General features: G+C 41.8%; 1 protein-coding gene across 1 annotated transcript in view; it reads right to left on the reverse strand.

The window, feature by feature from the left end:
* DCAF1 (DDB1 and CUL4 associated factor 1) overlaps positions 1-17381 on the reverse strand; it is a 92971-nt gene that overhangs the window by 52104 nt on the left and 23486 nt on the right. Inside the window, exons 4-8 of the mRNA XM_049776682.1 lie at positions 15048-15161; positions 9545-9682; positions 5134-5643; positions 4729-4830; positions 1699-1857 (exon numbers count right to left, since the gene is read on the reverse strand). Coding sequence (XP_049632639.1) covers positions 1699-1857; positions 4729-4830; positions 5134-5643; positions 9545-9682; positions 15048-15161 — 1023 coding nt within the window. The remainder of the gene's footprint in view (positions 1-1698; positions 1858-4728; positions 4831-5133; positions 5644-9544; positions 9683-15047; positions 15162-17381) is intronic.

The raw sequence follows: 17381 nt of genomic DNA on the forward strand, positions 1-17381 counted from the left end.
TTAGTTGACCTATCAAGTGTTGACAAGCCTGTGTTGAGGTCTCCCACAATTATTGTGTTATTATTGATATCCTTTTTCAGATTTGTCAACAATTGTATTAAATTCTTTGCTGGTCCCTCAATGGGTACGTATATGTTTAGGAGAGTGATTTCTTCCTGCTGTACATATCCCTTGATTAGTACATAATATCCATCTTTGTCCCTTACAACTTTTCTGAGTACAAAGTTTGTCTCATCTGATATTAGTATGGCCAATCCTGCTTTTTTAAGGATGTTGTTTGCTTGAATGATTTTCCTCCAGCCTTTGATTTTGAGTCTATGTTTATTCTGACTATTCAGGTGTGTTTCTTGTAGGCAGCAGAAGGTTGGCTTCAGTTTTTTGATCCATTTCGCCACTCTGTGCCTCTTAACAGGTGCATTTAGTCCATTGACATTGAGAGAAATAATTATCATGGGATTTATTGCCATCTTTGTGTAGAAGTTTGGTGTTTTTTGTTCTGTCTTGTCTTTAGAATAGATCTTTCAGTTTTTCTTTTAAGGCTGGTTTTGAGTCTGTAAAGTTTTTGAGCTGTTGTTTATCTGTGAAGCCATGTATACTTCCTTCAAACCTGAAACTGTTTTTGCTGGGTGCAGTATTCTTGGCGAAGCATTTATTTCATTGAGTTTTGTCACTGTATCCCACCACTGCCTTTTGGCCTTTAGTGTTTCTAGTGACAGGTCTGCTGTAAATTTTAAGGATGCTCCCTGGAATGTAATTTCCCTTTTTGATCTTGCTGCTTGCAGTATTCTATCTCTATCTGTGGGATTCATCATTGTGACTAGGATGTGTCTTGGGGTGTTTCTCCTGGGGTCTTTTTTAGCTGGTTTTTGGTTTTGGGATCACACCCGGCGGCGCTCAGGGGTTACTCCTGGCTCTACACTCAGAAATAGCTCCTGGCAGGCTCGGGGAACCATATGGGATGCCGGGATTTGAACCACCAACCTTCTGATTGCAAGGCAAATGCCTTACCTCCATGCTATCTCTCCGGCCTGTAAAAAAAAAAATCTTAAAGGAACACAGAACCAATTGGAAAATCATTGAAGCCTTGAGATTCCTGGAATGATTTACTATCTCCATCATAAATTACCAAAATTGGTAGCACACATAATCTGTTGTTTTTATAAAAAAAAATAAAGACTCATGTGTTGCCTGGGTACATGATGCCCAAGCACATGCTGCCTGCATTCCCTCTCCCAAGATTTGTACTTTCATACTTTCAGGCTGGACTATATATCAGGGCTTTCTCCACTTTGGGAGAAGCCCTAGCTCTCTCCTGAACATGCTACTCATTTCTCTTTTTTTTCTCCATTCTCCTTCCCTTCTCTCAATGGTCGAATATGTCTTGCATGTGTGCGGCCCTGGGTTTAATTCACAATATTAAAGAATTCGGGGGGAGGTTTGGGGCCACACCTGGTGGCGCTCAGGGGATGCTCCTGGCTCTGCACTCAGAAATCGCTCCTGGCAGGCTCAGGGGACCTATAAGATGCCAGAAATCGAACCTGGGTCCATCCCAGGTCGACCACATGCAAGGCAAATGCCCTACTGCTGTGCTATCTCTCCAGCCCCTAAAAAAATTTTGATAAAGTAAAAGTTCTGTGAATATGCTACAGTATTCCCCCACCCAATCCCCTTCCCATATACCTGAATAGCTATACTTACTCTTTCCATAGCATCCTGGTTGTAGGAAAGGTAATACAAGCACATGGATACACCAGTTGCAGCCATAGAAGGACGAGGAATTTCCAGTAATTTCTGTACTCCCCCATGGGCAACAAATTCTGTGGCAAACTTGTTATGGAGCAGGAGAGATGCTAGATGCTAAATAAAGAGGATATATGTTACTATAGAAATAATATAGAACAATCACATAATCTCTTCACAAGATATTAAGCTAGATAGAAGAAATCTTTAAAGCAGAAAGCTTCCCTCACACAAAAGTAAAGCCAATATTGCTTTAGAGAAACGAACCACCAATGTTGAGTTCACATTTCCTTCTTAAACAATGGGTTTGTTTTTTTTTGGGAGGGGGGGGGAAGGTCACCCCTGACAGGGCTCAGGGGTTACTCCTGGCTCTGTGCTCAGAAATCGATCCTGGTAGGCACGGGGACCATATGGGATGCAGGGAATCGAACCAGGTCCATCCTTTGTTGGTCGAGTGCAAGGCAAACACCCTACCACTGTGCTATCGCTCCAGCCTCCTTACACAAAAGTTTATGTGAAAGTGAAAAGAAATGGAAAAAAAAAAAAAAAGAAATGAAAAAGACTGCTACATTTTATTATAGTTTCCCTTAAGAAACTGTCATTCTGGAGCCAGAGCGGTGGTGCAGATGGTAGGATGTTTGCCTTACATGTGCTAACCTAGTATCTTCAGTTGTCCCATATAGTCCCTAAGCCAGGAGCGATTTCTGAGCATCAACGAAAGTGGCCCAAAACCCAACGCAAAAAAAAAACAAACAAAAAGAACTGTCATTCTTCCCATTTTAATTCTCTAATAAAATCAGCTCTCCACTAGAGTTTTAGTTCAGTTACTGATCAAAGACTCATCATACAAAAAAAAAAAAAAAAATTTCAAACTTCATCTGTTTTTGGAGGGGAAAAGATAGACAATAACACATACATACCCACATAAATACTATACATAAATGCCACACCCAGAGTGGTATTCTAGGGCTATTCCTGGTGTGGTGCTCAGGAGTTGTTCACAATAGTGTTTAGGGTACTACTGTGTGTGTTTTTCAGGAACCACCGAGCTACACTCCTACCCCCAAGTGTCCTTTTAAGTCAATTTTCAATGTATCCTCAATGAACAATCTTCAGCCAATTATGAAAACTTTTAGAACTAATCACTTTAGGCCTTTAAAAATTTCTTTTGGGGCCAGAGATAGTACAGCAGGTAGGGCATTTGTCTTGCATGCAGCTGACCCAGGTTTGATCCCCAGCATTCCATACGGTCCCTTAAGCCCATCAGGAGTAATTTCTGAGTGCAGAGCCAGGAGTAACCTCAGAGCGCCACCAGGTGGCCCAAAACCCCCACAAAAATTATCTTTCAAGCTTTGTTAATTTCATACTCAACTAACGGTGAGTCTCTCCTAGTACGCCCCCTCATCTCCTGGGCAACTGAGGGAGGGGTCTAAGGGTAATGCATTCCTCCTATCAGTACTCAAGGGTCACTAAGACACTCCTGTCAGTGCTGGTTTAGGATTGGAGGAGAGGCAGCGAAATGTTGAGCCAGAAATCGAACCTAGAACCTCACACATGCAAGGCCTACAATTTGAATCGCATCTCTGACCCTGTTAGCACTTTCACACAGGAAAAGATCTCCAGCTGCAGGCTGCTCGATGACTGAACCCAGGTCCATGTGAACAGGACCACAGGAAAACTAGAGCTCCCCCTACTGCTTCTCATACCAACGTCTCTAAGTGCTAACAAAGGCCCAAGGTACAGAACAAGGAAATCACAAATGAAGAATCAGGGAGAGAGCAGGAATGACCTGAGCACTGAGTCAGAAGTGGCACCTCGTCAATGCTGGGTGTAACCCAAACAAACAAACGAGACAGAGAGGCTAGAAATAAAACACTAATTTGCAAATATAGAAGCATCAACCCAGCTATACAGCTTCATGACTAATCTTAGAAGAGATGCAAGTCAAGCTGCTATAACTTTTTGGGCTGAAACTCTGGGAGAAGAGCAGGCCTAGTAACACATAAATCAGTGGTCCTCAAAAGCTACAGCCCATAGGCCACACATTGTATTTGTTCCCGTTTCGCTTCTTCAGTTCAAAATAAGATATATGCAGTGTGCATAGGAATTTGTTCAAGGTTTTTGTTCTTACTATATAGTCTGGCCCTCCAACGGTCCGAGGGACAGTGAACTGGGCCCGTTTAAAAAGTTTTGAGGACCACTGCTTACAAATGGTCCAGCATTACAGCTAGTCTCTGAAGAATACCAAGTCCATGAAACTCTCAGGTACACAGATCCTAGAACTCCAAATACACGATGTTGACAGCACAGTACAACAGCTAAGTCTCCTGCCTTGCACACAGCTGACCCCAATTCAATTCCCAGTATTACACCCAGGAGTGAGCAGAGACCTAGAAGTAATCCATGAGCACCACCAGTTGTAAATCAAAAACAAAAAAAAGTATTCAGTGCCTTAGGAGACATAGCACAAGGATTAAGGCATTTGTCTTGCATGCAGCTGACTCCAGTTCAATCACTGGCATTACATAATTCTTAATCAATCACAGCACTAGGCATGATTTAAATCCTCCCCAAAAATATTTCAATGTGTTTGAGAGACTTTGTTCACCAGTGAACAGCAGACAATGCACTGAATAGCAAATATAAAACATATCTACCAAAGAAAGTTCTATTAGAAGAGAAAGCTGAGCAATCAAGGATTATGTCTTGAAGGATAGCTCAACGAGCTGAGTGGTTACTTAACATGAAGGGCTTATTTTCCAGCACCACAAATGGTCACCTGAGAACTGAGAGGAGAGATCTCAAGCAGAAAGGTAGGAATAATTCTCAAGCAATGCCAGTCACGGCCCCCAAATCAAATAAAAAAAAAATCTTTATAGTTATGTTTGCACATCACAGTAATAAAACAGTGTCTGAGCAATAAAACCTAGAGATGCTAACCACCAAATTACATAGGCATAACCATTACATAGCTGTGACTTAGTTTACCTTAAGTGCTTCAAATGTCAAAAGGACATCATTGGTCTGTTTCAGGTCAATATAGAACATCATCAGCTCCCGTGATCCAAGTTGCATGAATATGGGAAGTAACTGAAATCAAGACCAAAATAGTCTGAGTATCTGATTTTATTCCTATTCCATTAGGAAGACAGAAAAATGTACAAAATACCTCTTACCACCTTACATCCTTATGAAGATAAACATATAATATACTGATTAAACAGACACTTGTCTGAAGTGGCATATATAAGACTGTACCAATTTAGGACAAACTTTTCAAAGTTTACTTTTCAGAGTAAAAACTCATCAATGTACAAAATGCTACTGTAAGATTTTCTAAAAATAAGCACAATAGTCCCAAAGAGTGAACACTACTCTTCCCAATAAGCTTACCTCCTGATATTCTCCTAGGGGAGTCAAATATTGGAGAATAAGCCGTTGCTCAATAGCAGGAGTCATAGGGAAAAGGGTATAATTGGTGCCAATCACCCAGGGAGACATTTCTGACCAGCTGCTATTAGATAATTCAACAAACACTCGATCTGGATCAGACGATGAAAAACCTAACTTCTGCTTAGCTTTTCTAAAGTTCTCTCTGTCACCCTGCTTTGCTAATTTGTGTTTCCTCAACCCTCCTTCCTCGGGTTTGGTTGCCGAGTTCACTCTGCTACTGGTCTTGTGGCCTGAGTCCAGCTGAAAGGAGATCTCCATGTCCCCAGAGACCACTTCATGTTCACCGTCCACTCCATCTACAGCCATATCACCATAGTCCATATCCACAGCTTCTTCATCTAGAGGCAAAAGGGGTTCAGAGGGTTTCCGTGGGCTAGGACGTTTGCTTTCCTGACGCAAAGTCACTTCTTGAAGCTGTAGCTCCCTCAGTCTTCGAAGCACTATTGCCACCTGTCAAGAGATATTGAAAATATAGTCTCTTAAATATCATTTAAATACTTCATAATAAAGGATTCTCGCTTCCACATAAGGAGAACTGAATACTTATTCCAACGGTTGGCAACAGTCAAGAGCCACACAGGAGCTAAATGCAGATTTTCACAAGTCCTAACCAAATCCAGCATTTTAATGAGTAACTAACTTGCGTTAAGCTTTCCGTTAAAGCTACTTTCCTAGCTACCCATTTCACCAAGTCAACTCTAACACTTGTGGCAAGATAAGCATAAATCAGGTGACCTACAACATAATTTACAAGCCAGGTTGGGGAACCCAGATTTTGGTAGAAGCCACACTTCTCTTCTATGCATTTTTAATAAAATTTCTTCTAAAAACTTCCTTGTAGTTTAGGGACTATTTGAGGGCCACACCCGACAGTACTGAGAAACTAATCCTAGTTCTATGTACAGGAGTAACTCTTGGGCCAGAGCGGTGGCGCAAAGCAGTAAGGCATCTGCCTTGCCGGCGCTAGCCTAGAACGAACCGCAGTTCAATCCCCTGGCATCCCATATGGCCCCCCAAGCTAGGAGCGATTTCTGAGTGCACAGCCAGAAGCAACCCCTGAGCGTCACTGAGTGTGACCAAAAAAAAAAAAAAGAGGAACTCTTGGGCCTCGAGTGATAATACAGTAATAGGGCTTGCCTTACATACAGCCAATAAAGTTTCAATCCCAGCACCTCACATAATCCTGAGCTCCTTCAGGAGTAATCCCTGAGTACCGCCATGTGTGATCCAAAAATAATAACAAAAAATAGTCTCTTCTGCAGCCAGAGAAACAGTACAGTGGTAGGGTGTTTGCCTCACACGCAGCCAATCCAGGACGAACAGTGTTTCGAATCCCGACATCCCATATGGTCCCCGTGCCTACCAGGAACGATTTCTGAGTACAGAGCCAGGAGGAAACCCTGGGTGTGCTCATTGGGTGTGACCCAAAATCCAAAATTAAAAAAAAAAAAAACTCTCCTGAAGTTGCTCAGGGACCACTATCTAGTGCCAGGAATTGAGCTAGGGACAGCCAAATGCAAAATAAGCACCTTAACCTCTGCATTGCATCTCCAGCCCAATAATAAAGATTTGATAAATATGCTGACAAGAGTTCTATACGTTATTTTTTATGTTTTTTAATACCTTTGAGTCCTATACATTAAAACTATGCATATAAGACATAGTCCTATCCATCTAGGACATTATACAATGACATTATATATTGACAAAATTAGCAGTGACCAAAAACCCCATTCTCCAAAAAATTTCCCAGAAAAACCAAACCAAGATTGTTATACACAAAATACACAACAGTCTAAACAGATATCTGAATTAAGTTGAACTAGACATCATGTCTTGCAAGTTATCTTTGAAGAGCCAAAAAGACAGTACTTCAGGCAGACACTTGCTTTGTACACATCCAACACAGGTTAAATTTCCTGTTATCCCATGTGGTTCACCAAGACCCATCAGGAGATATTCCTGATTGCATAATCGAGAAAGCCCTAAGCATCATCAATTACATACAGCTCAAAACAGACAGACAAAAGTATCATAAAAAATCAAAATTGGGCCAGAGAGATAACATGGAGATAAGGCATTTGCCCTGCATGCAGAAGGACGGTGGTTCAAATCCTGGCATCCCATATGATCCCCCGAGCCTGCTAGGAGCGATTTCTGAGCATAGAGCCAGGAGTAGCCCCTGAGCACTGCTGGGTATGACCCAAAAACCAAAAAAAAAAAAAAAAACACCCAAAAAATCAAAATTGGGCCAGAGAGGTAGCATGGAGATAAGACGTTTGCCTTGCATGCAGGAGGACAGTGGTTCGAATCCTGGCATCCCATATGGTCCCTGAGCCTGCCAGGATCGATTTCTGAGTGTAGAGCCAGGAGTAACCCCTGAGCGCTGACCGGGTGTGACTCCCCCCCAAAAAATAAAACAAAACAAAAATGGATTAAAATCAAAATTAAGGCTTCTTAAACTTTTATTTGCTTTAATGTATTAGTTAAATATTGTCATCTATATTTCATAATTACATAAGATGTATTTTAAAAATACATTTCTATTTTTAATTTTGCTTTTAAGTAACTGTTTCATGTTTTGTGTGTTTTGGGGCCACATCCAGTGATGCTCAGGAGTACTCCTGGCTCTGCACTCAGAGTGCTTGGGAGATCAGATGTGTGCAAGGTAAATACTACATCGGGTGTACTACCACACCAGGCACAAATACTTATTTTTTGACTAAACCCTTTCTTTGTGTGTTTGTTTTCTGTGTCACTCCCAGCAGCACTCAGGGGTTACTCCTGGCTCTGTACTCAGAAATCACTCCTGGAAGGCACGGGGTCCCATAGGGGATGCCAGATTCGAACCATCGTCCGTCCTGGTTCAGCTAAATGTAAGGCAAATGCCCTACCGTTGTGCTATTTCTCCAGCCCCTGAACAAACCCTTCATCTTAGTGATGTGCTGATTCTTAAAAAAAGAAATAACCAAAAAAGGGAGGATAACATTTATAATTCAGTTTGACTACATTTTTCATGTTTTGGTGTTTAATAGTGCCAGGAATGGAATCAAGAACTAAATTATTTTGTTTGCTATTTTAGTTTGATTACATTTTGCAATTTTTTGCTTTTTAATAATGTCAAGAATGGAACAAAGAACTAAACTATTGGGGCTAGAGTGATAGCACAGCAGTAGGGCATTTGTCTTGCACGCGGCCAACCTGAAATGGACCTTAGTTCGTTTCCCGGCATCCCATATGGTCCCCAGAGCCTGCCAGGAACGACTTCTGAGTGCAGAGCCAGGAGTAACCCCAGAGCTCCACTGGGTGTGACCCCCTCTCCAAAAGTGTTTGCTTTATTTACAGTGCCAGGGATGGAAGGCACTCATACATGCAAGGCTAGTGCTCTAACACTGAATTATATCCCTAGTTTCTTCTTACAAAAATAAAAACAAAACATTAGGGTCGGAGAGATAGCATGGAGGTAAGGCGTTTGCCTTGCATGCAGAAGGTCAATGGTTCGAATCCCGGCATCCCATATGGTCCCCTGAGACTGCCAGGAGCAATTTCTGAGCATAGAGCCAGGAGTAACCCCTGAGCGCTGCCAGGTTTGACCCAAAAACCAAATAAATAAATAAATAAATAAATAAAATTAAAAACAAAACAAAGCAAACAGAGACTAGATGAGGAGAATAAAATAAGTACAGTAAAATGTTTACAATCAATTCAAATATACATATATAAATATATATACACACTGTAAAATTCTTTGTTTTTCTGTTTATGTAAAAATTCTCATCCTAATGTTGGAGTGACAAAGAATATGATCCTATTCCTGATATAAATTGACAAGATAAGAAATTGGTAACTTCAGGGTCACAGATATAGCACAACAGATAGAGCATATACAGCCAACCTGGGTTCAATCCCAAGCATCCCATTTGGTTCCTGAGCACTGCCAGAAGTAATTCCTGAGTACAGAATCAGGAGCAACCCCTGAGCATCACTGAGTAAAGACTAAAAAGAAAAAAAAAAAAATTTGCTAATTTCATACTAAAAAAGAAAATTAAAACTCATAAGCAAAGTAATTAAGATCAGACAGACACAACAAAGGATTGAGCACATGCTTTACATGCAGAAAGACTAGGTTTGACCCCCAATCATGATCACAATCAACACCAAAACCAACCCAGCACTGACTAGTCCCTAAGCATTTGCAACTGGTGTGGCCCAAACCCCCAAAAATAAATACAAATTCATCCCATCCTCAAATGCTGAAATTAAAGTTCACTCTAACACAACATAATTATAAAAAATAACAAAAATTAGCTTGAAAATACTATACAAAAATGTATTCAAGTATGGTCCTTACCAGCTGTGAATTTTCATCCCTATAGTTGGCAGCAATGTCTTGATTTTCCATAGCGCCTCCTAATAATCCAGTAGAATATGTCCTCAAAGGTTGATCAGCTTCTCTAGCCCATTTAAAAAGATTTTCAACAATTCCTTCCTAAAGTAAAGAGAATAATCCCTCAAACATAAAAATGGTAATTCAAAATATACATGCATACATAACTGTGTTCCTTTCCATTTTTTGTGCCTGCTGACCGTTTAGGCTTCTTTTGCTCTGAAATACTCAAATGATTTATAATAAACACAAGCTTTAATTTTCAGATTTTAATATTAATATATTCAATATTAAATAATTAAGATTTTAATATTTTGTTTTCTTGGGGCCAGAAAGTTCAGACAATTGTCTTACAAGCAGGTGACTCAGGTTTTATAACCAGCATACCACATGGTCCCCTGAGCAATGCCAAGAGTGATCCCTGAGTGCAGACCTAGAAGTCCTAAACATCAACAGGTATGCCTCCCCCCCAAAAAAACAAAACCAACCCAGTATTTTCTTTTCTCTCTCTCCCAACAATATTTTGGTGTCTTTTTGGTTTTTTTCTGGGTTTTGGGCCACATACTATGGCACCCAGGTGTTACTCCTAGCTCTGTACTCAGAAATCACTGGGGGAGTGGCACGGAGAGATAGCATGGAGGTAAGGCATTTGCCTTGCATGCAGAAGGACAGTGATTCGAATCCCGGCATCCCACGTGATCCCCTGAGCCTGTCAGGAGCAATTTCTGAGCACAGAGCCAGGAGTAACCCCTGAGCGCTGCCCAGTGTGACCCAAACCCCCCCCCCAAAAAAAAAGGAAAGAAATCACTCCTGGGGACTAGAGAGATAGCACAGCAGTAGACTATTTGCCTTACATGCGGCCAACCTGGGAGGGACCTGGTCCAAGTCCCACATCCCATATGGTCCCCCAGCCTACTAGGGGTGATATCTGAGTGCAGAGCCAGAGGTAACCCCTGAGCACTGCTAGGTGTGGCCCAACAACAAACCAATCAATACATAAAGTTTAAAAAGTAAGAAGAAAACCACTTCTGGCTCAGGGGACCATATGGGATGCCAAATATAAAACCCGGGCCCATCCCGGGTCAGCCATGTGCAAGGCAAACTCTCTACCCACTCATGGTATTATCACTCTGGCTCCCAATATTTTAAATTTATTTTTTGGGGAGTGTTAGGAGTGCCAAAGAAAATACTCTAGGTCTCACATAGGCAAGAGAAACACTCCACTGAATTTGCTGAATTACTCTCCTGGTACTCCATTTTATATATATATTTATGTATATACATAAAATAAGTATACATATTTATATATATATACACATATACACACACACATGTATACACACACACACACACACATAAAACGGTTCTGGGATCACTCACAACCAGCAATACTCATGGGCTATTCCTTGGCTCTGTTCAGGTATGACCACTGGAGGTATTCAAGGGAATATATGTAGTGGATACTGCTAAAATTTTTACAGAAATGGGAAACAGAATACTATATAAATAACTATACTATGACCACAGAATGCGTAAATGATTAAGGACAAATTCCTAAATTAGGGATGCAACTCAGAGGGAAAGCACTAGCTTTGATGCATGAAGTTCTGGGTTTGATTCCCAGGATTTCCCCCAAAAGGGGGAAGTAATGAACAAAGTCTTAAACGCATAATCTACATAATATTCATGAACACATAGAAAAATTGAATAGACATATAATCCCTACGTGAGTTCTCCTTTACACACTAAAAAAAGAGCAAATTGGGGCCGGAGAGATAGCATGGAGGTAAGGCGTTTGCCTTTCATGCAGGAGGTCATCGGTTCGAATCCCGGCACCCCATATGGTCCCCGGTGCCTGCCAGGAGCAATTTCTGAGCCTGGAGCCAGGAATAACCCCTGAGCACTGCCAGGTGTGACCCAAAAACCAAAAAAAAAAAAAAGAGCAAATTATAGAGGCTAGAAAATGAGTACAGCAGCAGGTAGAGCACTTGCTTTGCATGTGGCCAACACAGGTCTGATCTCTAGTATCCCATATCGTTCTCTGACCACCACCAAGAGCATAGCTGGGTGTGGCTCAAAAACAAACAAAAGCAGGTTGTTCCTAAGATGAATAGAAAGTTGCACAGAAGTAAAAAGAAATCACAGGTGTGGGTTGGAGTGATAGTACAATAGGTAGGGTGCTTAATTTGCATACAGCAGACACGGGTTCAATCCCTGACATGCCACATAGTCTCCCGAGCACTGCCAGAAGTAATTCCTAAATTCAAAACCAGGAGTAACTCCTGAGCATCTCTGGTAGACGAAAGAAAAAAGAGAAAAAGAGGGCTGAAGCCATACTACAGCAGATAGGGTGTTCTGCCATGCACACAGCCAACGCTGTTTGATCCCCAGCAATATATATATTACATATACGCCCATTATGTTCCCCCAAGCCTAGCAGGAGTGAATCCTGAGTGCAGAGCCAGGAATAAACACCTGTACATTGTCAGGTATGGCAGCCATCTCCCCAAAAAGAAGCTTCTGCAGCAAAAGGAAATGATAACCAGAATACAAAGACTGTCCACAGAATGGAAATTATTCACTTGATAACCGTATAAGGGTTTAATATCTAAGATATAGGCACAGGAAAAACTTAACAAAAAAGTTATTATTTTTAAAAGTAAAAGGAATGCTTATACATTTTTTTTTTAAATTTAGTTCTTTTTATTTGGCTTGGTTTGGTTTTTTATGTTTGTACCATACCCAACTACTCTTGGTTCTGTATTACTCCTGGTAATTCTCAGGGTCTATATAAGCTACCACATGGAAGGCAAGTGACCTACACACTACTATTTCTTTTTTTTTTTGTTTTTTTTTTTTTGTTTTTGTTTTTGTTTTTTTGGTTTTTGGGTCACACCCGGCATTGCTCAGGGGTTACTCCTGACTGTCTGCTCAGAAATAGCTCCTGGCAGGCACGGGGGACCATATGGGACACCGGGATTCGAACCAACCACCTTTGGTCCTGGATCTGCCGTTTGCAAGGCAAACGCCGCTGTGCTATCTCTCCGGGCCCCACACTACTATTTCTTCAGCTCTTTTTGAGACAAGTTTTTAAAACAAGAAAGCAGCAACAACTCAACCTAAGGGAAGGTTGCCCTATCTTACCACCTAACGGTGAGATGAAATCAGAAGACCTTCCATCATCTGTACAAAACCCAAGATTCCTAATTAAAGAATACCGACTACAACCTCAAGTGAGCAGAACTTATCCTGGGACCACAAAGAAAGACTTTATCCTAGGATCTGCGCAAAAACCAAGATCTCTAATTACAGAAGAACGACTCTGACAACCAGAACAGAACTTTTCCTGACACCATAAAGAAAAACCGTGGGGAGCCGGAGCAGTGGCGCAAGTGGTAGAACATTTGCCTTGCACGTGATAACCTAGGACAGACCGTGATTCCATCCCCCGGCATCCCATATGGTCCCCCCACCCCCAAGCCAGGAGTAACCCGAGCATCACCAAAAAAACAAAAAAAAGGGGAAAAAAAAAGGAAAGACCTTGGTGTTTTACAAACAACAAGCCCAGAGTTTATAGTCAGTCTCATGACAGTATGTTTCAAGGATAGAGACACCCTTTCTCTTAGGCCAAGGAAATTTTTCTTTCTAATATCCCCAACATGTACTGTGCTTATGCAAAAACAGAAGAAAACAAACAAAAACCTGCTTGCCACATCTGCCTCTCCACTTTTTCTTTTTTTTCTTTTCCTTTCAATCTTCTTTATATTTATAGCTGCTAGATAGGGGCCCACCTTTTAATTTTTTCAGAACCATAGAACATGTATCATCTGGTTCTGCCTCCCATTTATGTGTCTCCCACAAACAAATTAGGAAAAAAAGATTGGGACCCAGGAGCCAAATGGTCCCAGGAGCACAGAATAGAAATAAAAAATGATCGGCCCTAAATACCCAAACCAATGGCAGTGACAGTAGAACCAAGTGACTCAAACTATGACAAGCTATCCACAAAATGGGCCTGCCAATGCTAGCAGTCAAGGGTGTTAGTGGTGGAGGTAGGGGATGTGTACTGGGACCATGGGGGAAGGTCAACACTGGTGGTGGGAACGGCCCTAATTCACTGTCGCGATATTGCTGAAATACAGCTGTGAAAAACTTGTAAAAGTATTTTTTTAATTAAAAAAAATTGCTGATGGGGCCGGGCGGTGGCGCTGGAGGTAAGGTGCCTGCCTTACCTGTGCTAGCCTAGGAGACGAACCGCGGTTCAATCCCCCGGCGTCCCATATGGTCCCCCAAGCCAGGAGCGACTTCTGAGCGCATAGCCAGGAGTAACCCCTGAGCGTCACCGGGTGTGGCCCAAAAACCAAAAAAAAAAAAAAAAAAAAAAAAAAAAAATTGCTGATGGGGCCAGAGCAATAGCACAGGGAGTAAGTAGGGTGTTTGCTTTGCATATAGCCAACCCAGGTCCGTTTCCTTGCATCCCATATGGTCCCCAGAGCCTGCCAGGAGTAATTTCTGAGTGCAAAGCCAGGAGTAACCCCTGAGCACCACCAAGTGTGGCCCAAAAACAATAACTAAAAAAAATTGCTGACTTGTATTTCAGAAGTGAAATATTTTTTAATTTTACTTTACTTTCAAATGATTTGACTGTGTGTTAAGTGTGTTAGAGAAATGAGCACTTTAACACTGCTTATGCATTATCTTTATTTATTCTCAAAGGGATTTAATTCAAGAATAAAAGGTGGGGGCAGGAGAGATAGTATAACAGGTAGGGGTTTGCCTTGTATACAGCCAACCCGGATTCGATCCTCAGCACTCAGCATTCCCTGATCCCTACCAGGAGCGACCTCTGAGTACAGAGGCAAAAGTAAGCTCAGTATACCACTAGGTATGGCACGAAAATAAAAATAATTAACAAGCAATGGCAAGAAAGGACGGATACGGAATAACTGACTAGAGCAAATGCATGTGAGAGACCCCTGGTAAATCCCCAGAATCACAGGGTCCCCAGAGCACGACTGGGAATGACATCTGAACAGAGCCATGTGTAGGCCCTCCTCCCCCAAGCACTGCCAGCTATGGTTCCAAAACAAAAGTAAGAATTTAGAGGGCCAGGGATAAGGCTCAAATGTGAGGCAGATACTTAGTGCCCTCCCTGATATGGCACTACCCACCCACAGTCACACCTACACCCCATCCACCCACAACATCACCCACACCCACACCCACCCACACACACACACACACATACACACCTACACTCAACATAAAAGAGTTTGGTTAATAAATTCATTCTAAATACATGATTTTAAATGAAACAACAGATACTACTTTAACAATTTTAAATGTTTATTTGTCTTGACTTTTAACTTCTATAACACAACTTCTATAATAAAACTAACAATTATTTTAACAAGTACACAGATCATCATTCAATTTAAAAATAAAATGACTTCTTTTTAGAAAATACCTTTTCTTGAAAAACAACAGCAGTTTCCAGCCCTGGCATGATGTCCAGAAGGAGTCTGCAAGCAGCAGTGTTTAAAGGGGGTTCTCTGCTCGTCATCACATATGCATTTACCAACTATAAAGAAAAGAATAACTTTCCAGTTAAATTGATAATTCTAATAAATTCTTAATATATTCCCAATGCTTGCAATAAAATTATATTACCAATACTAAACCTAGCAATAAAAACTAAGTGTTGTTATAAATATGTATAAGGGGCTGGAGTGATAGTACAGAAGGTAGGATGCTTGCCTTGTACTCAATCAATGCAGGTTTAATCCCCCACAGCTCATATGGTCTCCCGCACACTGCCAGGAGTAAATCCTGAGTCAGAGCAGTCAGGAGTAACTTTTCAGCATTGCCAAGTATAGCTCAAAAACAAACAAACCAAAAACAAAACAAGACAAAAATATGTCTGAGCCTATTGAACTTTTCTTCTTTAAGAAGCTATTTCTGGGGGCCGGTGAGGTGGCGCTAGAGGTAAGGTGTCTGCCTTGCAAGCGCTAGCCAAGGAAGGACCATGGTTCGATCCCCCATTGTCCCATATGGTCCCCCCCAAGCCAGGGGCAATTTCCGAGCACTTAGCCAGGAGTAACCCCTGAGCATCAAACAGGTGTGGCCCAAAAAACCAAAAATAAAAGAAGCTATTTCTGTGGCCAGACAGATAGCATGGAGGTAGGGCATTTGCCTTGCATGTAGAAGGTTGCATGATGATGGTTCGAATCTTGGCATCCCATATGGTCCCCCGAGCCTGCCAGGAGCAATTTCTGATTGTAGAGCCAGTAGTGGCCCCTGAGTGCTGCTAGTTGTGACCCAAAAACCAAAGACCAAAAAAAGAAAGAAAGAAAGAAAGAAAAAGAAAAAGAAGCAGCTATTTCTTTGTGGGGGCCACACCCAGAAATGTTAAGAGATTACTCCTGGTTTTGAGCCCAGGGATCATTCCTAAAAGGGCTTAGGGTGCCATATGGTATGCCAGGGACTGAACACTGGTTGGCCGCGTACAAAGTAAATGCCCTATCCAGCCCCATCTTTAAGAAGCTTAAAATTTTGGATTTCCAGAATTGGAAAGGAGGAAAAAAAGACCAGAAAGAAAGCAAAAGAGAAGAGTGCTTGCTTTGCATGTGTAAGGTCCTGAGTTCAATGCCAACACCACAAAAATATAAAAACTTTTCCCAAAAAAAAAATAAATAAATAAAAACTTTTCAAAATTATTCAGCAATATACAAGTTAAAAATCAAAGGGTTCGGGGCCGGAGAGATAGCACAGCAGTAAGACATTTGCCTTGCATGTGGAAGGTTGCTGGTTCGAATCCCGGCATCCGATATGGTCCCCTGAGCCTGCTAGGGCGATTTCTGAGCGTAGAGCCAGGAATAACCCCTGAGCCTTGACAGTGTGACCAAAAAAAAAAAAAAAAAGGGGGGGGGAATTCACACACAGAAATCCTTATCTTCACATATATTGATTCAAAAGAATTAAAGCAGACTCACTCTCCAGGACAAGGGCAGTTGTGCTCGGCCCGTAAAACAACAACAACAAAGAATTAAAGCAGAATACATTACTCCAGATTGCTGATGATGAATAACAATAACATTGTTTTGATTTTTTTTAATTTGGTTTGGTTTAGTTTGGATTTTGAGTCACACCCAGCAGCACTCGGGGCCACTCCTGACTCTGCTCAGAAATCGCTCCTAGTAGGCTAGGGGGACCATATGGGATGCCGAATCACATCCTTCTGCATGCAAGGCAAACGCACTAGTCCTCCATGCTATCTCTCAGGCCCCAACATTGTGTTTTTATATAATTATACAGAATATAAATTTGAGGGGAGTGGTCCATTAATTAATAATGCTCAGAGGCTGCTCCTAACTTTGTGCTTTGAGGTCATGCCCCAACGTGCTCTGCAACCTGATATGTAAGTCCTGGTGAGCATTACAGCTTAAAAATGTAGGGCCCGGAGAGATAGCACAGCGGCGTTTGCTTTGCAAGCAGCCGAACCAGGACCAAATGGTCCCATATGGTCCCCCGTGCCTGCCAGGAGCTATTTCTGAGCAGACAGCCAGAAGTAACCCCTGAGCACCACCGGGTGTGATCCAAAAACCAAAAAAAAAAAAAAAAAAATGTATTAGCTAAATAAAGATATTATTTGGGGCCAGAGTGGTGGTGCAAGCGGTAGGGCACTTGCCTTATACGCGCTAACCTAGGACGGACCGTGGTTCGATCCTCTGGCGTCCTATATGGTCCCCAAGCCAGGAGCGATTTCTGAGTGCAGAGCCAGGAGTAATTACTGAGGGTCATC

The sequence above is a fragment of the Suncus etruscus genome, chromosome 7, assembly GCF_024139225.1.
Source record: "Suncus etruscus isolate mSunEtr1 chromosome 7, mSunEtr1.pri.cur, whole genome shotgun sequence".
Lineage (NCBI taxonomy): Eukaryota > Metazoa > Chordata > Mammalia > Eulipotyphla > Soricidae > Suncus > Suncus etruscus.